At 43.3% G+C, this 26,207-nt stretch overlaps 1 protein-coding gene across 2 annotated transcripts in view; it reads right to left on the minus strand.

Moving 5' to 3' along the window:
• The window catches only part of gabrb1 (gamma-aminobutyric acid type A receptor subunit beta1), a gene marked incomplete at both ends in the record, with an annotated part of 72,881 nt that extends 64,707 nt beyond the window's left edge, over positions 1–8,174 (minus strand). Inside the window, 3 exons of one of the 2 annotated variants that reach the window (XM_083998303.1) lie at positions 7,767–7,834; positions 7,914–8,005; positions 8,095–8,174. In XM_083998303.1, the coding sequence (XP_083854429.1) occupies positions 7,767–7,834; positions 7,914–8,005; positions 8,095–8,174 (240 nt within the window). Of the gene's footprint in view, positions 1–7,766; positions 7,835–7,913; positions 8,006–8,094 lie in introns of those variants that run through there. The other variant, XM_083998304.1, reaches the window with a different exon arrangement.
• Between the last annotated feature and the right edge of the window lie 18,033 nt (positions 8,175–26,207).

A 26,207-nucleotide genomic window follows, 5' to 3' on the forward strand; every position in this document is an offset into this window, starting at 1 on the left:
TCGTCCCGGACGCCCTGTCCCGGGCACCGCCAGTGGAGGAGGGCAGCGTTTGTGTGGCGGTCGCTAAGACCTATTGGGCCGATCTCCCCAGCTCCCACCACACAACAGCCTATGTGCAGCGCACTGGGCGCTGGAGAATTGACCTTTCGCAAAAGCCCCATCCCCCTTAGTTACCGTTGCTAGTCCGACAAGCTTCTCGGCGCTGCCCGAGTGTCAACAGTGTTTTTATATTGAGTGTCTTGCTCGGAGGCATATGAGCGCTATATTATGAATATTAATAATCACTAAACATTCTGACACCACTACAAAATTGTGTGGTCACAATGTAAACATAATGGTGATCGAAATACGGCTTTTACCGATTCATAAATTGCATCATGTAGCGCATCTGCAAGTCTGGTCACTTCCCTGCTGTTTTGCTAAGCCTCCCCCTCGGTCCTGTGCATGTATTTTCAACGAAGCCTTTCATAATCAATCAGTGGATGAATTATCACATGTTACGATGTACTGTTATTTGTCATAAACAAGAGAATACGGGTAATGGGATGTGGTGTTTGTGTCGCGGACCGAGACCAGAGCTTCTTTTTTTCTCCCAACCGAGAGGAGAGCTGTGACACCATTCAATCTGTGTAAGTGCACTATATAGTACAGTGTTTCCTCATACGTAAGTACACGCAAATACACCGCTGCATGTCTTCCGTTCAGAGAGAGAGAGAGAGATGGTGTTGTTTTGGCGGCCTGTTTTAGTTTTAGTCTAGTCTTTGTGCCAAACTTTAATTTTAGTTTTTATTAGTTTTAGTCACGTTCATGCTCCTTTTTGTTTAGTCAAGTTTTAGTCGAATAAAACTCTGAGCATTTTAGTCTTATTTTAGTCAAAAAAACCCATGACTATTTTCGTCTAGTTTTAGTCGACGAAAACTGATGACATTTAAGTCTAGTTTTAGCGCACGCTCTCTCTCTCTCTGTCTCTATCACACACACACACACACGTGTTTGTCTCAGTGGTTTGACGATTCGCGGCTGCCGGCCATCGGTCCCTTTCTCTGTGTCGGACCTCGTTAACACTAACCCACTGCAACTGCATCTTCTAAATAATGCCGCGAGTGGGGATTGGGGAAGTGACGTCGCTGCCTGCAAAAATAATAGAATAATAGCGCGACTAAACATTATAACGTTATTTCATCTCGTCTCGTTTTGGTCAACAAAAATGAAGAGACATTTTAGCAGAGTTTTTCTTTTGTAAACCACATTTAGTCTCGTTTTTATTCATCAACAATATTGCATTGTAGATTTTATTATAGTTATCGTCACATGACCACCATTTACATTTCGTCTCGTCTCGTTTTCGTCACGTGATAAAGGTTCGTTGACGATGATATTTCGTCATAATTTTCGTTGACGAAAGCAATACTAGAGAGAGAAGCGCGCGTGCTGCAGCAGTGCGTGGTGAAAGTGAAAGTTGTATGCCCCCCAATCGGACAGCCACCACTCCTTAAAAAAGAAATCCTAGAGGAAACACTGTAGTAGTGAGTGATTTCTGATACAGCCCTAGTCCTGCTAGCTTACCTTGGAGCAGATGTAGGCTGTATGCTTGTTTATTTTCATGACATTTAGCTGGGTGTGGGGGAGAAGGGTACGGCTGCGGGGGTGGGGGGCACCTCTCCTGTTGTGTTTTCAGGTTGTGTTTTCAGCTTTGGGAAGGGAAAGAACACGACTCCCCCAGCCAAACTCTTCGGGTAACTACTGTCCGACAATACACTTTGCTTGTCGGAGGTCCGAAGCTTGACGGACCTTGTTTACATAGTAACGGTTGCTAGGATGTCTGATTGGACAATGACCGTTTGGGGGTGGGGTTTTGCAATAGGTCAATTAAAGTGTGTTTTCATTTTGTTAAGCTGTCAATGTTCATCAGAAAGTCTGCCAATTTCATGATATTTATTTAAATTAAGTCCATCTGTTTTATTGTGTTCTCAACACAGCAGCATAGTTTTTGTCTCTCCTCAATTTACTTAAAGGATAATTACAGTTTTTTACATTCTGGACCTCATTTCTAGCATAAAATACGATCATTTACTCACCCAGATAACTTTGGTGTCATTACAAGTTGTTCCAACAAAATTAGATCCAGCCGAGAGCCGCGTATATCCACATAATGTGAGTCTATCGGGCAGCAGAATGCAGCCTCTAAATAACACATTATTTGCTGCGAAACTCGTTCATTTCACCAATATTTAGTTATGATAGGCTAGTGCTATTCCTCTCTGAGTCCAGGGCTACCTGTTATCAACATCTGGCGTCTGTAGGTTGACCTACTGACCTCTGGCCTGGATGATGTCATGTTCATTATAAACTATAGTTTTAAAGCAGAAGTAAGCGATCCGGTCGTTTTGGCTAATGCTGCGTTCCAGGCAGGCTTTTGAAACCGTAAGTTACAGCTTCAAGTCACGACTTACGGCTTTGTAGCGTTACAGGCAACCCACAACTCGCGTTTCTCCGACCTGTTGCCTGTGAAAGTCACTATAACGGCCACTCGTAACTTCCGACCCGCGAACTTGCACCAGATCGAACTGGTACGACTTCACAGGTCGGAAAAACACGAGTTACGGGCTGCCCTGAACGCACCATAACTTCTTGTCAGCAGATGGAGTTAGCAGCCCCCGCCCTCGTCATGGATCTATTGGTCCTCGTCACTACGTCACCACATTCACGTGCATCCCTTGGCTGCACACACAGCCCTTCATGCTGTTCTCTCTCCTCATTGGATAAAAATTGTAGGATACAAGAAAAGTTTTCTCCTCGGCTCAGAGCAGAGCAGAGTGACTGACAGACCCGTGTTTCGGTCCAAACACTCTATGTAAGTGATTGCTGTCGGAAGATATAACTATTTAAGACTTATATTAACACAAAAATATCGCTTACTTCTGCTTTAAGTGGACAAATGCAATTAATTCATCGATAAATTAATCGTGGTAAATTACAGAAAATTGTGCAATTAATTAGTCAATTTTTTTAATCGATTGACAGCCCTAGTTAATATTAATGTGACTTGAGGTCAATGAGCCCGAGCCCAGCTCACTCATGCCTCCAATGTCCAAAGTACCGTGGATGTATTAGTGTTTGGTGTAATAACATGTCTGTCATACTGTAGCAGCTGAAAAAGTCCTGGAAAATGATTTCAAGAAAAGAGTGGGAGCCCTGTAGAAGTATCTGAGGGAATTGGTGGACGTGCCTGTGGCGTGGAAACCTGAAACAAAAGCCGATATTTTAACTGTCAGATGAGGTGGAAAGACTCAAACTTAGGGTAGAGATCAAATTAACATTAGCTATTTGTGAAATTACATTTGAACATATTAGCATAGTTTAGAGTGGTCACTTTGATACCAGTATCCACTTACTAAGTTGTGCGTAACTGAGGTTACCTACCTAGACAATACTTACTGTGAATCAGAAAAACCTTGGCGAGCATCTGAGTCACTCTGGTTACCTAACAGTAACTCTCTCTAGAATGACTTAATGAGTTAAAACTGCCTCACTTACCGTTAGTGTTGGTGGAACAGCACCTTGGAGTGCAGCCTGCACACCAGCCAGCCTACCGCTCAATGGTTCTCAGCTACTGGGAGTGAAGCAGCCATGTTTGTCTTGCTTCTAGTAATGACAGTGCAAGAGGTATGGACCAAGGGTGTTGACCTAGACTATATATTATGCCAAGCATTCTGTCAGGTTGTCCTAGATTGATGGAATGACCTGGATTTGGAGTCTGTACCTTTTTGTGATTGTGTCCTTCTGTATCACCAAACTTTACTTTTTTCACTTGAATTGTGCATACTGTTGGGATCCCTTTTCTGGAGGTCCAGCTAGCTGGTTGTGAACTGGCTTCATTTAAATCTTAGTTTAAACCCCAGGTAGTTGGTGATCATATCATTGTGCACATCTAGACTTTGTGACTTTTGGTGTGATTAGGGGTTAGGTTGCCTTCCCTCTGCTTGGCTTCTTGGTTTAGTTGGGTGATCATAGAGGTGCTTGCTCACATTTTCTCTTTCTTCTGTCTTTGCAAAGCTGTTCCTGCAGTGTGATGATTAGGGCATTAATATTTTTGTTTCCAGTTGGTGGGCTGGTTTTAAACTGCTGGCTCTTCTTTCCCCTCCTATTTGATGCCTATTTGGCTGCTCTGCCCATTCGAGCTAAACCATACCTGTGCAAGGTTGTACACGATGACTGAGAGTGCATCCATCTTTTTACGAATGGGACCTGCCAAGGATGATTCAAGGATGCCAACTAGGTCATCGTCGAACTGCGTCGATATACAGTAGAACCGTCTGATGATCTGGGCCACTTGATCTTCTCTTTCCTTGATAAATGAGTTAGGGAAACCAAAAGGTGATCCAGATGGGGCAGCTCAAGTGCTGAGAGACTGACAGCACCGTGGGGTGCTTCCTGGCTGTGGGGCTCTCCTTCGTCCCACCAGATACTGCATTAGTGCACTGCCCTCAGTCACCATCCTTCAACATTTGGATCTACTCTGGTGAATCTTCAGACCGGTTTTTGCAGGTTTGTTAATTCCCCTCCAGCCAGCATTGTTCTGTTTGCTTCCTCGTGGTCCTGTTTACTGTTGCGGCCATTACCCAAATGCCACCGCTGAGTCTACTATGGTTACAGGCAAGGCAAAGGCAAATTTTATTTGTATAGCCCATTTTTACAAAAAGTTTGTCTCAAAGGGCTTTACATCCCATCATAACTTGGTAAACCTCCTCCTTTAAGGCGGATAAGGCCCCTGGATTTTGACACTTATTACACCTGTGTACCCCAGTTAGAAATATGTATCATTAGCTATATATGATCATTAAATACATAAATGGGGTTTATTCAAAAAGTAAAATGGTTAAAATATATAGGTTTCAATATATGTTTGAATGTGAAATTCACAAGTATAAAATATTGCAAATGTTAAAAATGCTAAACATCTTAAAATGTATTTCACCTTTTATCTTTAAATAATATGATGGTAGCTTTGTAGAGAAGTGTATGTGGGAACATAAGCTGTTTGTGCATGCAGTGAGTGATAGAGAAGAAACTGGAGTGGAGGGGGTAAAAAGCTAGGTAGACATTTACAATGGAATGTGGAGTGAACATCTGAAGATGAGCAGTGGAAGATTTGTTTTTGCTTAAACTGTATCTTGTCAATCAGATCATTAGAGGAATTCACTGTATTAGTTACAGATATCTACAGGAGACTGGAGCTCTGGGACTCTGGAAATATGCCTCATTGCTGTCATCCTGCTTATGGACAGATGCATGTGGAGTGTTATTATATTATATTATATTATATTAAGCAACCACTAAGTTCTGGGTTCATACATTCACAAGCATAGACCTGCTTGGCCTGCAATGATTTGATTTGATCTTGCTGGCTTGTTATAAGTGATTACTGGGATGTACACTGTATTTCTGAGTCACAAAGGCCAATTAAAAGTGAAAGGTACGAACAAATTATTTGTTGGGTTTAAAACTAGAAATCAAAAAAGGGAAAGAAAAAAAACACCAATCACCTAGAACCACTCACACTGAAGGATATGAAAAGATCATGTCCCAAAAAGAGAGACAGACTGATAATCACCATAGAAATGATCAATAATCATAATGTATTTTAAAGTTTGAAATCGTCACTCAGCTCTATTGTACTGTATTGTATTAAAATTCTTAAGAAAATAATTGACAAATAATCAAACGAAATGAAGTGGAATAATGAAAAGATATTATTTACCTGCACTAATGAATGTTAAACTTGTGTAAACAGCCTTTCTTTCTGTTGTGAATCTGCAGTTTTGTGTTTCAGACTGAACGTATTCGAAGAAATGCCACAGTTCCAGACACGGGTCCTGGTATCACTTCCAGCCCTCGACGATCTACATCAACCACACCTACACCTCAGTCCTCCAGCTCCAGGAATGTGAGGGATATGATAAGCAGAGCTGCATTTATTATTTAGAAGCGAAGAACAACTAACTATGATTCTCAGTCTGCACACATTCACTTCCACACACTCAGCGGGCTCCGACTTTAAAAAGTGAGAAAGTGGATCCAGGTCCATCAGCAAGAAGGTAAATACACATCACAACAATGTTATCTAAACAGTAATGGTGTTAATTAGCTTTTAAAATGTGACATAATGCATCCATTATCACAGACCAGAGCTCTGCTGTAGCCTGACAAGCCAGACTATATCACTAAAATGTCTAGTCTGGCAACGAGCGGTAGACCTCGGCTCAATCCAGGGGGCGGGATGAAGGCTGTCTTTCAAACTGCCTCTGCACCAATAGGGTAGCGCTATGACCAATCAGAGCAAAGAGCAGGATGACGTTAGCCTGACAAGCCAATTAAAATGTATGTCGTCAGCGCGTTAAGCCGCCCAACGACTCTCTAATCAGGCTGTGATTGGTGAACACAAACGGTGTTCCAGACTCAAAAAGTTCCTATGGCTCGTTTCTAGACCCACCTACGGAGCAAATATATTGGCTGCCGCTAGGGTGCAGCTAGATTTCTAGGCTAGCTCTGCTGAGGAGTTGATTCTAAACATGAACTGATGTTTTTGTTTTCAGGGCGGTTGATAGCCACTGATCCAGCAGATATAGCATCACATCAATACACTGACCAACACTCTATGAAGACCAGAATACTCAACACAAACTATTCAAAACAAGACCTAGTATCGGTAGTGCTGATACTTTGGCAATGTCCCCCAGACAGTTTAGGGAATCTATGAGCCATTTTTAAAATAGGAACTATACATAGAGGACACAACCGAGTAGAACCATCTCAAATATTACTAAAATATTAAATGACTGAGGACTATGCCATTTTAATTCTAAGATGGCAAGTGACAGTAATAGTATACAAAGGCAGATTTGTGTAGCTGTATAACAGACCCTGGGATGGCCTATGTGAGCTGCAGTACAGCAGCAGCAGCAGCAGCAGCAGCAGTGTGTGTTAATAGATGCAGAACTACAGCCTGAGTTAAGTCTGACTGTCTCACACATTCACTTTCTATGCACGTGCGCCAGCCTCTCAGATGGTTCCTCTGTGATGGCGCGTGTTCCCTGGGCACCTTGGTGCTGCTGCTGCTGCTGCTGCTGCTGCTGCTGCACCACAGCTTGTATGAAGTGGTCACATCACATTCTGCAGACACTCTGCTTCTCCGGGCCTCCGTCCTGCTGTTGACTCACTGACAGCCGTTATGTAATTACTGCATTAAGGCAAGAAAAAAAAAACGGCGTGAACGGACTGAGCGCGTCTTTCTGGTCTGTTTGCTGCACCTGACGGAGGCTCTGCTCTGACACCGGCTCTACACACATGCTGGGCCAGCAGTGTGTGCGTGGAATCACTAAACACACTCTCTCTCTCTCTCTCTCTCTAGCTCGCTCGCTCTCTCGCTCTTGTTAGTTCTCTGCCTCCGCCGCTGTGACACCGCGGGGAAGTACTTGATGCATACGGATTGGTTTGACACATTGCGGATCTCTCCATGGTACTGAAGAGAGAGCTGGTGTGTGTGTGTGTGTGTGTGTGTGTGTGTGTGTGTGTGTGTGTGTGTGTGTGTGTGTGTGTGTGTGTGTGTGTGTGTGTGTGTGTGTGTGTGTGTGTCTCGGTGCTGCACCAAGCAGCCCTGTGAGCCGGACTGACGCCGGTTTCTAACCTCTCCATCTGTCTGCTGGAGAGCCGTCACGTGGAGGCGGTGTGTGTCTCATACTGCAGTCAGAGTGGAGGAAACTCACCATGTTGACTTCAGACACCATGTCAATACTGGCGATGTCTATGCTCATGCCAACGTCCACGGGGGCGCCTGTGGAAAATGTGATGCAGGGGCATTAGTAAGCAGCGAGGCGCGAGCCCAGCATCATAGAGACCGTAGCGGCTCTTACCTCCGAAATCAGGCCGCAGCCGGATGTCGTATCCTTTCAGCAGCTTGTCCACAGTGGCTTTCACATAGGACATGTTGCTAGGTTCGTTGGCGCTGAGGCGAGAAAAACACATTTCAGTTGAGAGATAAGGAGCCGCACTGGCCCGTCTGACATGACACATTATGTTACCATCACAGCTCACCTCTGCGCCCCAAACACCCCCGCCACCAGGAGGGACAGGCACAACACCCCCGAGCATCCGCGGTCCATAGTAGTCCACATCACTACCTACTGCGACCCTTCCGACGACTTTGACACCAGGCTTCAGGGACTCAGATTCAGACTGTAAAATTATTCCAACGGCAACGCATGCGCGTCGTTTCACCAACATCCAAGCGTCGGTGTCGAGGTGAGACAACACGGGTCCGGAGGAAAAAATCTGCAGAACAAAAAAAAAACCGTCTATAGGCGAGGAGTTCACCTGGAGGAAGCAGGCTGGAGCGTCAAGCAGCACATATAGGTTCCCAGCAGCATCCTAGATGTCAATACACAGACCCCCCCCCCTCCGGCGCCCCTCTCAGCCTGTTCCTGCAGACGCAGTGTCCGGACTTGGCCTGCGTCAAGCCGGTCTTCCCGCCCGCTGCCGCGCAACCTGAAGAGCTGAAACAGTGAGCGCTGATCCCGACTCTACGGTCACCTTTAGTGAGGGGGAGAGAGAGCCGCGAGAGGGAGGGGGGCGAGGGAGAGAGAGGGAAGAAAGAGCATGTCGGCACAGATGGGAGGGGGTGATAAAAAGGAAGGATAGAAAGTTGTGTGTGTGTGTGTGTGTGTGTGTGTGTGTGTGTGTGTGTGTGTGTGTGGGGGTGGTGGTGGTGGTGGTGGTGGGGGGGGGGGGGATCTGGCCCCTCCAAATACTGTTCCCTCTTCTTCTTTACATTGATTAGTCAGACTCAGCTGATTCAGAGTCAGTTGTTTTCACAGTGTAGAATCACAGCTCAATGAATGAAATGACCTGCACACCCCCTGGTGCTTTAGGACCAGATGAGGACCTGATCCCTGATCAGAACCAGGCTCTATACGTCCTCCTGTATGCTCAGACACCCTTATATACACAGTTCAGTTGCCCATAAAGTTTGAATACTTTTTCACATTTTTCACAACACATTCTTCTTTTTATTCCTATATTCTAAAGGTTAAAGGGACAACTAGGAGTTTGTATTTGGTTATAAAAAAAGTCTCACGTTAATGTGGATGAATCTACGTTACTCACACTTGTTAATGGCTCCATTTTCGATAAATATATCGTTTTGTCTCTATCGTTATTTGTTATTTTAATTAATGGTGGAAATGCTGGGCGAGCCGACCAGCGTTTCTTTACTTTCGGTTTCCCGGACTCTGCCCTGCGGGTCATGAGAATAACGCCGCCGAATCGCCGTTTATGGTGGGAACTATGATGGTATCTGATCGTCTTCGAACGAACCTCAGACTTTAATTCTTGATGAATGAAAACATTCTTGGCAAGACGTCTGTCTTGTGCTGGTCCAAGAATTTCACAGTGCGCGCAGAGGCTCATGGGAAATGTAGTATGAAAACACTTCGCTTTCCAAAACTCCTCGTTGTCCCTTTATTTGTGGTTTAATTTTCACAGTGACATGTTTGAAGAGATTGATCGATTGAAAATATACACTTTTTATCAATTTTTGAATTTGACATAACTGAGGGAGAACAGAAGGTTTCCCCCTATCTTCTTCAAATCAACCAGTGTCAATAGTCTGTATTATTCATCACCTACAATTTCTCCTAAGTTTATCTCCCACTGAAGTGATTCTCAAACATACAGGACAAGGTCACAAAAGGCTAACAGAACACATCTTTCAGTTATTGATTACAAGGTTGTGGTTGATGAATGGAATATTGGCACAGAAGAGTGGTGTTTATTATGGTTGATAAAACATTCTTTGTTTCTCACCAAATGAACCACAGTTGTTGGCATTGCTGTAACTTTCTGTCCCCATAGGACAGTAGGAGACGGCTGAGTGGAGACTCTGTCCAATCATCACTCATCATTCTCGTCACAGTGGAAGAGACCGCTCTGATCCTGGTAGGGACTGATGACTACGTGTCGGGGACACCTGGTAACCAACCCATCCACTTCCTGAAAAAAAAAAAAAAAGAAATTGTAACTCTGGACTTGATTTTGAAGTTCAGTTGTAGATACAGTATTAGATAAATATTTCTCCCTTATGACAGGGGAGACCATGGGTTATTTTGATTCACAGACAAAAGAACTCAATTCCCCCGGAGCTGCTAACTTTTGACACCTTGGGACAGGCCTACTCAAGGTACCCAATGGTTGATCAGTGGTGGCCACCATGGGACATGTGAGTCCCAACGGGGTTAGACTAGCCTCGTAAACCAGCCTCTCGCAGAAATGCATTTCATTTCATTTCATTTCGACGGAGAGTCTGGCCTCATTCCCCCTGTAAGCGTTTGTGGTGGGCGGGAGCTGGGCGGGAGTCGTAGCGTTGACAGACAATCAGCAAGTTGGTGTAGTGACGGGGCTTTGCACCAGTCGGTCCCTGATTGGCCAACGTGCTGTGTCAATCACAGCGGCGACCCTGATTGGCTCGGCCTTCTGAGGGTTTCCGGCCAAACCAGAATGAGGCCAGACTCTCCCTCAGAAATGAAATGAAATGCATTTCCGCGAGAGACTGGTTTACGAGGCTAGGGTTATGTCTGCCACACACGTAAAGATAATCGGGCTGATTTTGCCCCGATTTTCCCCCTTCCGACCACGGACAGACATCGCCCGATTATCTTAAGCTCTTAAGTTTATCTTGTAAGATTCTCTTGTAGTGTGTGGTGTGTTAAGAGTCAACATTCTCCCGACAATCGGCTCGGAAAACGTTCGGCGCCGATAATCGTAAGTGTTCAATCTGTTCAATATTTACGATTCAATCTTTTCAATCAAAAGTCATCTTGTGTGTGGAAAGCCGGTGTTGTGCGCAGAAGTGCCTGCTTGCCGAGCTCTGCATGGTGCTCGCGGCAAGCCACTTCTCCGCACAACACCGGCAACCTCACAGAGAGCCACGGTGCAGCCCTGGCATTACATGAGGTTCACACAGACATTCACGCATACACAGGAGATTTCCTGATAGCCGATAGCAAAGACGGTAGCAATCATAGCCAGCAACAGCCAGCAATAGAGCAGTCATGTTTAAACGATCATGTGACCGCCGCTCAGCCCGTCGCTTGACTGCTCGGCGTCCGGAGCCACAGACACACAGACACACACAGATGGGATCGTTGTAGAGGCTGAAGTGTCCCGCTTTCATAAAAAAAAAATTACGTCGCTCTCATTGTCCATTCCGGAAATAGACCTGAAAGAGTAGCTACAACGACACACCTGGTATCGCTGCTGATGCCGCGGATCTCTTTCTGAGTTTTCTGACCGGAGGGTCAAGATTCTGATCTTAATGTGTGTGGTGAGCTGTGTTTGGAATATCGCAGCACACACAATACGATCAAAACTGTTCAATCACAGATTTTTTATCTTCATGTGTGGGGTCTCTCACAAATAAAAAATCGGTTGAGATTTATAAAATCTTTATGTGTGTGGCAGGCTTTAGACAGCAGAACTACTGCTTCATCTTTCTTCCTCTGGCCAGCAGTGGGCAGCAGCTCTCTACTCTCTCAGTGCTGTCTCCTGAGGTCACAGCATACTGCAACACTTCTGTCCTCAACAGCAACAACTTCACAGATTTTTTTTTTGATGCATCAAATTTTTCAAATTTATCACAAAGATTATTAAAGGGACAACAAGGAGTTTTGGAAAGCAAAGTGTTTTCACACTACATTTTCCATGAACCTCCGCGCGCACAGTGAAATTCTTGGACCGGTGCAAGACAGACTCATGTTTTCATTCATCAAGAATTAAAGTCAGAGGTTCAAAGACGATCACATACCGTCGTAGTTCCGACCATAAACGGCGATTCGGCGGCGTTATTCTCATGACTCGCCACAAAACCGAAAGTAAAGAAACGCTGGTCGGCTCGCCCAGCATTTACACCACCACTAATAATAACAAAATAACGATAGAGACAAAACCATATATTTATCGAAAATGGGCCCATTAACAAGTGTGGGTAACATAGATTCATCCACATTAACGTGAGACTTTTTTATAACCAAATAGAAACTCCTTGTTGTCCCTTTAACCACAGGGAGAACATGCAAACTCCACCCAGAGAGGCCCCAAGGACACAAGTCTATTTTGATCCACAGTTCTACTCTCTAGTAAGTCCACAGCAACTTTGTGTTTAATGTTCAAATTTCAAGACTCCAGAAAGATACTTAAAGTCCCCCTAAAGTCTTTAAATTGTGATTATGAAGTTTTTAGCCAAAATCACAAAACCTGTGCCATTTCCCAGGGCTCTGCTTCTGCACAGCACCAGCAGCTCATTAGCAATGCGCCTCTGGAGGGTGGGCGGAGCCTGCGCTGCTCTGCACCCGCCCAGCCACCCCCTCCCCCCGCTCGCTCACTCACTCACTCACTCACTCGCTCAGTGACAGCTGGACATTGTACAATTACCGATTCAGCGCGTTTAGCGTAAAACTGTGCACTGGGATTCGATCCCAGACTGGAATACAGTCCCTGCTCACAGTGCAAGCTGCTCTACCAGGTGAGCTATACCTGTTATCTTTCACCTCTGAGCCAGATGCAGAACGCGGCGGGAGCTTGTAGCACTAGTGCCCTCCCCTGGGGTTGTGACACGTCAGCTCCAGTCTCCCTGAAACTGCCAGTTTGCGTCTGCCATTGGTTCACAGCAGTTTGAAGGCAGAAAAACTCAGAAATGCAATTTTGCACTTCCTTTTCTGCTGATATGTCCGCTAACACAAGAAAAATGCCACAGGAACATGTGAGAAGCACGAAAAACACGATTTTCATGGGAGGGGGTCTTTAATTGTTGTACTGATAAAACGACACAATGAAACTGAATGAAAATACATCCACGTAGCAGTATTTGTAAGTAACAAATAATGTAATGTCTTAGTTGCTAAGTTTATCAAAATAAATAAGTTCCTTAAATTTGTCACAATAAATCATCCTTTTAAGAAAAATAAGAATAAGATAATAATAAAAATAGAGCTATAGAGCTTAAGAAGGCAGTCCACCGCCTGCGTGCTGGGTGGTCCTTACACAACTTATTCCAACCAGAGCTCCACTCCTCCAACCTCAGTTTACTGTTGATATGCTCATTTTCGGTTATAGTTATAGTTATTTAAATGTAATGACTCCAATTTTCCAAAGCTCTTTTCAGGCTGGTGCTCAACATATAAGATTCATTATTTAGTTATGTTTTAACATGAATATCTCATCATTTATGATGGCCAATGAATTGATAATTAAGAAAAGCTCAGCATAATATTGCTCCATGTGTGAGAGTCCCTGCAGTGCGCAATAATGACACAACAGAGATGGTGAGTGAGTGTGCATACACAACTGTCTGTTTAGGTCTTTTGACAGAAACTGCTCTGGGCACATTTATATTGTGATTATTGATAGAAAACTATAGTGTGGTCATGTAGGTTTGTGAAGCAGCTCATCAGTATGGAGAGAGGGTCAATTTCAACTGAATGTTAATAAGCCCATGAGTAGCACATTAGAAAACTGACTGCAGATTCCAGCTGTCAAGTTAGCCATTCTTGGGCCTTGTGTTAAGACACACAGTTTTGTATTTATATTCTAGCAATAATGAAGCCTATAACTAAGTATCCCTGATTCTGATTCTTAAAGGGAAACTTCGTTTGAGGTAGTCTGTGAAAGCTGCACGAAGAGTAGCCCAACATTTTGTTGCTACAATTTGGAAATGCGTACACATGAACCATTGTCTTCTCTCTTCACCTCACACCCCGTCCTGACATACAACGATGTGACAGGGACGCGAGCGAGCGAGCGAGGAAAAGTGACATGACATGCCGCGACCCTGAAAAAATCGCTCGCTCTGTCTCTATCTGGACGACATTTTGCGGCGGTGTCCCGCCCGTAAACACTTGTTATTGGTTGAAAAGTACACGCTGCTTTCTGTTGACAAGCAAGTTATCAGAGAGAAATAAAATTAAAAAAAAACACTCCAAGATGTGAAAAACGGCAACCAGGAAATGCCAGGAATCTCAAAATAGCGCCACAAGTTTGTTTCTGTCCCTCGATAATTTGATTGGTTTGGATTCTGAACCAATAGAATATACTTGCGACAAAATCGTTACGCTGCATATCAGGACACCTTCGCGCAAGTTGTCGTTGCCGTTTCGCTTGCTCTCTGTATGTCAGGACGCAGTGTCAGTCAGGTATTCCACACCAGTGTTTTGCCGGGAGTTATCGCGAGATTTCTAGCGTGGTGAGATTTGGACACAGATCACAACAAACAGCGACCTCCAGCTAAAGGTAGAGACATATGTTCATTTCTCCTTTCTAGTATGTTGTGGGACAGTCATTGTAACTATCTGAGCCTGTCAGTGTGAATGTGCGAACTTTGACGGGAGCCACTTGCATCACTCACATACAGAAAAAAATATGATAACAGGGCCATGGTTGAAGTTTCCCTTTAATGCCATCAGCTGGTTCTGTGAAATACACACCCAGACTTAAAGGAGAGTTCCGGTTGTGGTATAGCAGGAAAATTATTTTTTGTTCCTTGCAGAGTAACAGTTGCAGTTACAGGTAGTTTACATGTTTATATGTAGTTCACAGTTTTGAGGCTGTAGTACCTGGGAGTCCAGTAGGGGGCGTATGTGGATTAGCAGAGGTCAAGGTTGGTGTTGAACATAGAAAAAGTCCATGTTGTTGTACAGCCATGCTGTTGATGGTCCAGCTCTAGGCATAGGCGGCAGGTGACCCTGACGTTTGGGAAGGCTATCTGGGGGGGTTGATCGGACGGGGTCAGCCCTATGTTCCCACAGCCCAATGATCCCACAGCCCTATGTTCCCTCATTTCTAAGAAATTTTTTTTCACTGAAAATTTTGAAAATTAGGCCCTATATGTTCCCACAGCCCTATGTTCCCTCAGCCCTATGTTCCCACAGCCCTATGTTCCCTCAGGTTTATGTTGCCTCATTTCTAAGATTTTTCTTATTTCTAAGAATTTTCTCAAAATGAAACTCTAAGTCAAGTCATTTTTATTTTAAAGGGATGATTCAGAGTAATTTCAACCTAGGGTCCTTTGCACCATGACCTACAAACTTTCTAATGCTTTGTTTACTACTACTAACACTATTTGTACTACTGTAGAAGTTTGTTGTCTAAATTGCACTAACTCATGGAGGTGAGTTTAATTTCGGTATAAGGGTTCGTCACTCAACCCTATGTTGGAGTAGCGGTGTTGGAAGGGGTCAGCCCTATGTTCCCAGGGCCCTATGTTCCCAGATTTAGCTAAAAGCTACATTACATCTGTAGTCAACTGCTACTGGATAATAGGTTGGGTGTAATTGACTACCAAATTGGGAGAAATGGGGATAAAATCTCATGCAAATTGATCATAAAGGAAATGTGGGAAAGAAAAAAAAAACCTTAGAAATGAGGGAATATAGGGCTGAGGGAACAAAGGGCTGAGGGAACATAGGGCTGAGGGAACAAAGGGCTGAGGGAACATAGGGCTGTGGGAACATAGGGCTGAGGGAACAAAGGGCTGAGGGAACATAGGGCTGTGGGAACATAGGGCTGTGGGAACATAGGCACGCTCCCGATCGGACCATATGAGTTTCGCTTTTACCGTGCACTGCTGTCATGCATGCACGCTCCTGTGTGTGTGTGTGTAAACGGCAATTGTAACGGAACGATATTGCGTTGGTTGAGCCAAAAGCCGAAAAATCTATTCTTGAACGTATGGGAAGTAACTGTGATTGCCATAATTTTCCTGAGAGAGGTAATTTCCAGCATAATATTTTGGAAAGCTCAGCCTTCCCTAGCCTCCATTACGCGCCGCCCATGGCTCTAGGTCCCCGAGTGCTACCATAGGAAAAGCTCTCCTCCTGCTAGCTGCACAACATTGCAGTTAAACAGCGAAGTAATGAGGGCAGAACTAGTCGACTGTCGAGCGCATGCTGCATCGGTGCAGAAAGTGGATGAAGGAGAATATGTTCAGGTCCGATGTTGAAGAGATGGAGCAGGAACATTTTGAATTTGATGGACGTGTGTGTTAATTCAAACCAGAATATACAGATGAAGAGCAGTCTGCACCGATATGGAAACAGTCCTGAGCTAACAGAGTTTATGCACAGTCAGTGTTGTGTGGTAAAGAACTGGTGGATGTTGCAAAGCATGTGTAGTGATATTTTGAGCATTAGGCCAAAGTCACGGTTTTAAAGTTCTGCCCCCATTACTTTGCTGTTTAACTGTAGTAGTGTAGCGCAGCTAGCAGGAGGAGAGCTAGGTCCGGGCTGCACATAGTTTACTCAGGTCTTTTCCTATGGTAGCCCTCTGGGACCTAGAGCTGTACAGGGCAGACAGAATTCACTCATTAAGTGTATTGGGCAGATGGCTCAACTTACCCCAGAGCTACCATATTGACTTAATCAGTCCCCACAGCTAAAATGATGCACTTTTATGCGTGGTTTACTACCTCATGTTGTAGCTTATAGATACCACAACGGATGTAAAACACATTTTGAATGATCTGTTTTGGTCTAAACACAATTCTCATGAAACTTATGATCGACTGAATTCACTTTTGAGAGTGAAAAATGTTTTTTTGGACATAAATGTTAAACCACATATATGTGGTTCTTATGGTTCTTACCATATATGGTCCTTACCTACAGACTCCATGAAATGATGCCTTCCTCCTAAATATTTGGTCACATGCTCTATCTTTATTATGGTTTCCTAGCAACAAGGGGTAGCTCAACTTACCCCAGTCTCCCCTACTGTGTCAGTGAACAATGTATCCCATACTGACTCTGTGACTGTGGTGTGATATTTTATATATTATATATATTATCATATTGGTGATGCACTGAACACACAGAGGCTCACTGTTCATCAAGTGAAGACAAGACCATGAAAATGGTCAATCACATAATGATTTTTTTTTTCACAGAAGCAAATGTTCACTTCAGACAACTGCATAGGGTTGTCGTCTAAGTTATTTGGGCTTTTTATCTTTATCTGTTTATCAGTCAGTTTGGCTCATTCTCTGGAGCCGTGTCTATGGGTGTTGTTTGTCTACTCCTGGAAAGAGTTGGACTTCTTACCAGTAGGTGGAGACATATGCTAAGGCTTGTTAGGACACACTAACAGACACGGTACTCATGCAGGCATCTGATGACAAACACACACGAGAAGTGAAAATGATACCAGCTTACTGTCACTGCCCGTCATAACAAGAAAACCTGTTGTGACAGGCAGAGTGAAGATTCCATAGCAAGAAGATAATTCAGGTACAAGCAGCAATAAATAAATATGTACTTAATCAATGACTTTTATTGTTATCTCCAGCAGAAATGAATAATCTTATTGAGGAGCTATGGACCAGCACTCCTCTATTGACTCTATTGCAACCCCTTATAAAATATCAACCTGACTCTGCCCAGTGTTTTCTGCACATGTATAAAAATGCAGTATGCAGGATGCCACAAACAAGCCACCGTACATCTAAAACACAGGAAGTTCCTTTCTCTCCTCCCTCTTTCTGGAAGGCAGACTGCTCATTCCCCTCATTCACTTTGAGTTTCTCTTTTGGAAACAAGTCTAACAGAAACTCTCTCTTCACTGACACTGGAAACAGAGTTTGGACATGAAAATTGTGCTATCACCATGACAATGGTAATTAATTGCAATGACGGTATATGACAAATATCACAACAAATAAAGATGAAATGAACAACCACATGTGTCGTGTTATCAGAGATGTCAGTACAACAATCAGTACCCACAACGTGTCAACAGTTGTGAGGCCCTGTGCTGCTGCTGGGAGTGGGAACAGTCTGTAGTCTCTGTGTCTGTGAGCTTTAAAGCTGTCACCTCTGTAGATGTCCATGTTGTTGTCTCACACCAGCCCACATGTCTGTCCCCATGAAATGATCTGTCTCTGCTGCACAGTCTTTAGAGAATCAACAACTCCTCTCTAGTTCACATTCATTTCTTTATTGAACATGTCAAGAGTAAAAACAAAACAAACGAAATAACAAAAATAAAAACAATGAATAAATGTGTATATTAATAATCATCTCTAAAGAAGGTGCCTGTCATGTTCAAAAGGGGTAAGAAGAAGTTCAAAACTTTTCTGGTCCTACCCCCTTCTGCTATTTATGTAATACTAATCAAAAAAATAAATAACAATAATAAGTTGTAAAAAAAACCGTCATAGTAAAATATGTATTCCAGATAACTTAAAATAAAGAACAGAGAACAAAAACACTAGTCCATCTCATAGGAACTCAGTATTTTATTTCTAAATAATCTCTTTAATTTAGCTAAGTTGCTCCACGTTTTCAGCTCATCGCTGCTCCTTTTGTTGTGACACACTGACGTTTTATGTTTGTCCTTACTGGTGGTTCTTTCAATATATAAATTCCTCTCAAGTTGTGCTTACTTTCCCTCAGTTGAAACAACCCTTGGATACTGCTAGGTAATTGTTGTTTTATTACTTTATACATGATTTGGATAGTTTTGAGGTCAACCAGATCGTGGAATTTTAATGTTTTTAATTTGATGAAAAGTGGATTTGTAGATTCCCTGAAGGGGGTTTTATCAACAATTCTTATTGCTCTTTTTTGGAGCAAAAAGATTGGCTCTATATTGGTTTTATATGTGTTCCCCCACACTTCCACACAGTAGGTGATGTATGGAAGAATAAAGGAACAGTACAATGTATATAAGGAGGCTTGATTTAATAGATCTTTGGCTTTATTTAGTATTGCAATTGATTTGGATACTTTGGCTTTAATATAATTTATGTGTGGTTTCCAACTTAGTTTGTTATCGATTAATACACCTAGGAATTTAATTTCGGATACTCTTTCGATTTCTACATTATCATCATTTTCTTCTCTGAGTTGATGGTTTGGTTCCCAAAGATTATAAATTTCGTTTTACTTAAATTCAATGTTAATTTATTTTCATCAAACCAACTTTTCATCTTACTCAATTCCTTTTCCACTGTATCCAAGAGTTGTTCCAAATTGTCTCCACAGCAAAGCAAGTTTGTGTCGTCGGCAAATAGAATAGTTTTCAGGGTTTTTGATACTTCACATATATAGTTAATGTATCAGTGCCAGTGAAGTTGTCATATTTGTTCTAAAACCATATTGTTGTTCATACAACACTTTGTGTTTTGTTACAAAAGCATCTAGTCTTGTATGACATTTTTTTTCTAATATTTTCGAGAACTGAGACAGGGCTAATTTTAATCAGCCCGAGCTCACCGAGTCTGCTCTCACTCATGTTCCGACTGTGGATGATTGACAGGTCTCATGTCCCGCCCTCGCCATTGACCGACTGTTTGGGCTAACTTCATTCAGCCTACAGGCCGAGCGGTTCTGACCAATCAGCAGCGGGCTGGCGCAGGGTCAATGATTGACAGGCGTCATGTCCCGTCCCCTTGATTCACTTCTCATTGGGGCTAATTTCATTTAGCCCAACACCGCTGTTTTCAGACCAATGACAGGAACCGGAGGAAAAGTTGTGTTGTTGTGGGAGGGAGAAGACAGAAACAGCGGCGCTAGGCGCTAGCATCACAGGTAGCATTACTTTACTGCTCTAAACTGTCTTTGCTAACATGAACGATGTAACTTTTAGCTACTTCTGTGTTAACCACTTAATGGGTATAATTTATTTATTAGCCCACCCAACTAATTTCACCAGCAGCCGCCACTGGTGAGGTTTCAGTGGAACAGAGTTACCCATCCCATGTAGAAGTTCAGCCGGACATAACAGCTTGTGTTAGTCAGCACCCTTGCAGTTCTCATCACTGCCTTGTATGAAACGTTGTTCTCCATGCAGTCTGGATGCTGTGTTACCAACAGTAACAGCAGATCTCTTCATCAGATGGTGAAGTGTAGAATGGTGGTCCGGGCGAGGTGAATCTGTCATGCTGTTGTAGATCTCCTCCAGCTACAACACTGACAGCCCCCCTGTGATGGAGATGACCAGCAGGACGCACCCGGGCTGCATCACGGTGTGCACCTGGATCTGGAACCCATCTGCAGACTGGCGTGTGTCCATAGCTCTCTCTGCAACTTGACTGCTGTCTCCGTCACCAAGAGCACTCAGACCACCGTTCCACCTGCCAGCTCTCACCTGTTCCTAGATTCTTTACAAAAAACAAACAACAGGTTGTACAATACCATAACAATTCATCCTCACACTGGCCAGTGACTCCACATCCATCGATCATTTCCCTTTTGACACATGGTCCAACCCAAGTGTCAACTTCACACAATGTGGAGAAAAAGTAAACAAGGGAGACAGCGCAGGCCGTACCTCAGCCATAGTAGTAGAAGACTGGAGTTTCATCAAACTCATCGAATAAACAATCCAATAAAACACTCTCATGGACAAGTTGTGACCTGCACATTCACCACGCTATGAGATAATAATGTAACAATATGAGACAGAGTTGTCTTCAAGGCAAATGCAGGCGGAACTACATTCCAGACAGAGCTGCTGGGGGAAGTGATTTCAAAAGAGCAAGTACAGTAGTTCAGAGTATTTGCTTCATGTGTCGGGGGTCACAACAGAGTGTTTTGGAGTTGTTGGATTGTGTATTTGATGAGTTTTATGAGGGACAGGAGACCTGTACCGTTCACCTCCACTGTGTTAGCTGAGCAGCTCACGTCTCTGCCCCGCAGATCTCAAAACAACATGCACTGATAATTAAGGGTATTGAACCTACCCCTATGACTATAGGGATTGTGGCAATAGGTGAATTTGCCAAAATGTTGAACTACCCCTTTAAGGATCTGCAGACTCTGTCCACCCACAGAGAAGCACTGTCAAGCCATTATGCACTGTAAACACTAAAAAAACAGCAAAACTATTGAAATGCTTTACTGTCAGGCTCAGAGTCTTAGTCTTAGTGCAAAGTGAAACAAGAGCAACTCATCTCTGTCTGCTCTGCAGCTGATTCACATTCACATTCACACACCACAACACCACTGCAGACCCAAGTGTGTGTTTATCTGTTTCAGAAGTGGGTGATTGAATTGATGAAAGACACATTTTGTAACTTTAGTTCGGTCACAGATGCTTCAGGGTGGAAACACAAGTTTAGATTGTTCACTATTGGAGGAGGTGGTAGCGCTGTGGCTACTAGTGCAGTGCAGACAGTGAGCTACGGTCTGCAGTCAGTGCACCATCTGCATGGCTGCACATGAGACTAACTGTTATGTGACAGGTTCAGAAATAATGGTTTATCCAAGTGAAGGTGACATGGAGACAAAGGAACATCACCTGACTGATAAGGAGTGGCCAGGTGAGTGCTGGAATGTCCCCTTGCTTCATAACAAACTCTCTCTCACACACGTAGGCTACAGTGGGTTTCACATCAGATCTCAGTGTGGTGATGTAAGAGTGAGATAACAGTGACCTGTTCTTACCTCCGGGGTTTCAGCTGCTTCTTCAAACACCATGAAAGACTTGCAGTGACTGTTGGCACATGAGAGACTGAACATGAGCAGGAACAAAGTGGTGTTGCGCCTTGGTTTGTGTGTGTGTGTGTGTGTGTGTGTGTGTGTGTGTGTGTGTGTGTGTGTGTGTGTGTGTGTGTGTGTGTGTGGTCATCCCTGGTGTCCTCCAGTGTGCCTCAGTACCAATATCTGATAATGTGTTGATACCAACAGTGGAGGAGGGAGTGAGGGAGAATCACTCACATAGAAATAAGAACTGTGCATTTTAGGAAACGGGTAAAAAATGAAGCTGTTAGATAAATCATATCATCAGTTATCGTTATCAACAAAATCAACATTGCAGACTCCTAGACTGAACTCTTATTCATCCAGGCCCATCAGTCTCTCCATCACATTATCGACACCAACTTAAAGGAAAATTCCGGGCAAATTCAACTTGGGCTGTATTTTCCTATCATTTTAGGTTTAAAAAAGGGAATCTGAAGACTTTCAGTTTAATTGCACCTGTTTTGCGGTAGTTGTGTCTGTCCCTGCATCGCCATGGCAGCAATGAATGGAGCGGATTGAAGTTCTGCTGCTTAGGCTGTTTCCATCCCTCAAAGCCACAGACAGCGTCAGATGGCGACTCAAACATGCACCCAGAAGTTTGTTTACTTCAACAAGCCGACATGTTTGTAAAACTAGATCTAATTCAAAGTCTCGCGCGAGACCCAGGTTGACGCTCGGTGTGTTTACGTGCAGTCGGAAGCTCCTATTTGTGTCATAAACACAGAAATATCAACTCTTGACTTGCTTCAAGTAAATAAACTTCTGGGTGCATGTTTGAGTCGCCATCTGACGCTGTCTTTGGAAATAAATTGCGGCTTTGAGGGATGTAAACAGCCTAAGCAGCAGAACTTCAATCCGCTCCCATTCATCGCTGCCGTGGCGATGCGGGGACAGACACAACTACTGCAAAACAGGAGTAATTAAACTGAAAATCTTCAGAATCCTTCTTTTAGACCTAAAATGCCCCAAGTTGAATTTGCCCGGAATTGTCCTTTAATCCCTTTGTCTCTTACATTAGATTGGTCTGTCCTCCTCTCACCATATTGCATCTGTCTGCTCTATACTACATTAACTTTATTGGTGTAATTACCATCAGTCATATGCGTGACTTAAACGTGTTTCTTCATTATGTCTAGATATTATATAGTTATTATATATATATGGAACAATATGTGTCTTCAGTAATTGTGACGAGGACTTTGCTCAGGCTGTTTGGTGAGCACGCTGTGGGAGGAGGAGTCATTAGCAGAATGTGAAGCAGCCATAGCTGTTCCAGCCTGGGGGGTGAGAGCTGTCGGACTGGCTCAGGATAATTCTTCAGAGTTGTAACTTTTTTTGGTGTTGACTTTCTGCTCTTTCAATCCTCTCACATATCACTGTCTTTCTGTTTACTTAATGTATGAATCAATGAATCAAACACAGACACACACCCCTCTGCAACTCCAAATCAGATCTGTCAGCCAAATGTCTGGTTTATTTACAAGGCATCTGCTGTAGGGGGGCATGCAGTGATTGCAGCTAACGGACATCAAGGTAACTTTAAGAACAGGGGATATGTTGTCATGGATGGTTGTTTACATTTTGGAGAATGAAGCAAACTGAATCTTCTGGTTACTTATAGGTTACATAATTATAACTCATTTCCCTTATTTACTTTTTTTGTCTGGAGGCTTCAATCACATCTCACTGTCTTCATCAGTTAATGGGATAAGTGGGAGAATTTCAATTGGTTTGACTGTCATGAAAAATAATCATGACTCCAGTATTTAACTTCCATCACACACTCCAGCCCACTCAGGGGAAACCAGTTTCAACAGGTCGATCATTTCCGTCATGACTCTGGTCAGCTGCAGTCTGATCATGTGAGAGGAACAGTACTATTGATGGAGGTTACTGTCAGTAAGACTGGTTCTGGCTGACTGAACAACACTACATGTCATATTGTTAATGATAACCTGTTGACAGAGATGGACCCCAGTACTTGAGTAAGAGTACAAATACTACTAGTCGAAATTGACTCTGTTACAAGTAAAAGTATCTCAGTCGACATGTTACTCCAGTAAGAGTAAAAAAGTACTTTCTTTTAAAGGTACTTAAGTATCCAAAAGTACATGCTTTTAAATTTACTTTAAGTAAAAGTAAGAGTAAGAGTAAATTTCTTATTTTTCACATCAATGAATTACTATAATTTTTTCTAAATTAATTTAAGGAGCTTAAAGAGAAGTAAGCGGAATGTTTGTGTTAATATAAGTCTTAAATAGTTGTATCTTCTGACAGCAATCACTTAGAGTGTTTGGTCTGAAACACGGGTCTGTCAGTCACTCTGCTCTGCTGTAAGCCCAGGAGAAAACTTTCCTTGTATCCTACAACCTTTATCCAATGAGGAGAGAGAACGGCATAAAGGGGCGGTCCTCTCTGTGTGTGCAGCCAAGGGATGTGCGTGAATGTGGTGACGTAGGGACGAGGGCGGGGACTGCTAACTCCATCTGCTGACAAGAAGTTAGCCACAACCACCAGATCACTTACTTCTGCTTTATGTACAGTATCAATTTATATCCCTTAATCACACGTCCAACTAGAATAACAAGATATACTGCAACACTAATTGATAATATATTCACTAATGTTATGAATGAAGATCTAACAAGGGGATTATTATTAAATGACACAAGTGATCACCTGCCAGTCTTTGCAGTCATAAAGGGGGGAGGGCGGGGACTGCTAACTCCATCGGCTAACAGGAAGTTAGCCAAAACCACCGGATCACTGACTTCTGCTTTAACTCTTGTTTCTGAGAATTAACTCTTTGAAAGCAGCTGCACTGATGTGCTGCTTTTAGAACCACAATGTTATATAAAACCTGCAGAAACACCTATAAAAACAAATTAAATGAATGGGATCATAAGAGGACAGCAATTGTCATTTTCACGTTTTACACCCCCCAGCCCCTAACACACATCAGGCAAGGCGTTTTCTATCTCCCCCTCACTGAGGGGACATGACTTTGTCCACAATTCAATGCTGTGTCCTGATGCAGCCATTGTCGCGGTATAGTTTTGAGTTGACAAACGCAGAGAGTGTGGCTACTTTGGCGGTATCCTTATGGGGAGGGATGACGTAGTTCTGATTTTACGTAGATCTCAGTGGAGAGATGCACTGTGATAGGTTTCCTTCTTTGACAAACACAGCTTGTGTCCAATAGTATTTTAGAAAAAAAGAAAAGAAAAAAGAGCAGACCTGAAAGTAACGAGGAGGCTACTTTTCAGCCTTCCTAGAAATGAACTCGAGTAAAAGTAAAAATATTTGTCTTGGAAATGTATTCAAGTAAGAGTAATAAGTACCAAAGAAATCTAATACTCAAGTAAAGTACAAATCCTCTAGATATGTACTTAAGTACAGTACTCAAGTAAATGTACTCCGTTACTGTCACCACTGTCTGTTGATCTGCACATCAGACTTCCTGGTTGTCATAACTACAGAGGAGCCTCACTAGTGAACATCCACTAGTTAAAAAGTTTTTCACCGAGTTTTCCCTCAGTGGATGTGAGGGTCTAAGGACAGAGGATGTTGTTATGATGGGATGTAAAGCCCTTTGAGACAAACTGTTGGTAAAAACAGGTTATACTATTAAAATTGCCTTGCCTTGCCTAGTGAATCATGTTTTCTTTATCACTACGTCACCTGCCAATGAACTGACTGTCACACCTCCCTCCCTCTCTCTTTGTGTCTCCCTCTCTCTCCCCCACACACACACACACACACACACACACACACTGCAGTGGGTGAGGTCTGGGTGTGACCGACTCCACCAGGAATGTAGTAGTGTGTGTTTTGCAGACTGATGTGTCAGTTTCTCTGCCAGACTCTGGTGACATGGACACAGGAAGAGACACGTTTGGACGTCTGTAACAAACATTTCAATTTCCATGGACACCTGCAGCTTTCCTCTGGAGGAGACCAGCTCCGGATGAATCACTGTCTTGTGGATTCTGTATCCAACTCAAAACATCCCCTGGATTATGACTGTGGACTCTGAACCTTTTGATTCCAGAGGCTGACTTAACTTCCAGGCCTTTTTAGTTTGTTGGCATATTTTCAGTTCAAAACTCTGAGACATAGCGTTTGCATCATCTCTGTACAGTGAAGGTATACTCTCAGCAGACGCTCAGAGGGACTGTCAGCTGATGTGAGTGTTGGAGACAGTGGAGTCTGAGCTGAGGTGACAGCAGAGTGAACAGATGCTGGTGTGACACGGGGCTGATGCTACTCCCACAGCTGGAGCTGGACATGGTGTTTATTGCAGCAAAGAGACAACAAACCCACAGGTAAGAACCCCAGAGCTGCTACGCTAACAGCAGCTCACACAAAGCTTCAGAGAGTATGGTCCATACAAACTACAGATACTGGAGATCAGTACAGCCATACTCTTCAATATGTTGCCATGGATGTTTGTTTTTATTTTGGACTCATTTTTCTGTTTTAAAGGGACAACGAGGAGTTTCTATTTGGTTATAAAAAAAGTCTCACGTTAATGTGGATGAATCTCCGCTACCCACACTTGTTAATGGGCCCATTTACAATAAATATATGGTTTTGTCTCTATCGTTATTTTGTTATTATTAGTGGTGGTGGAAATGCTGGTCG

The sequence above is a fragment of the Trachurus trachurus genome (assembly GCF_905171665.1).
Source record: "Trachurus trachurus genome assembly, chromosome: 22".
NCBI classification, from domain to species: domain Eukaryota; kingdom Metazoa; phylum Chordata; class Actinopteri; order Carangiformes; family Carangidae; genus Trachurus; species Trachurus trachurus.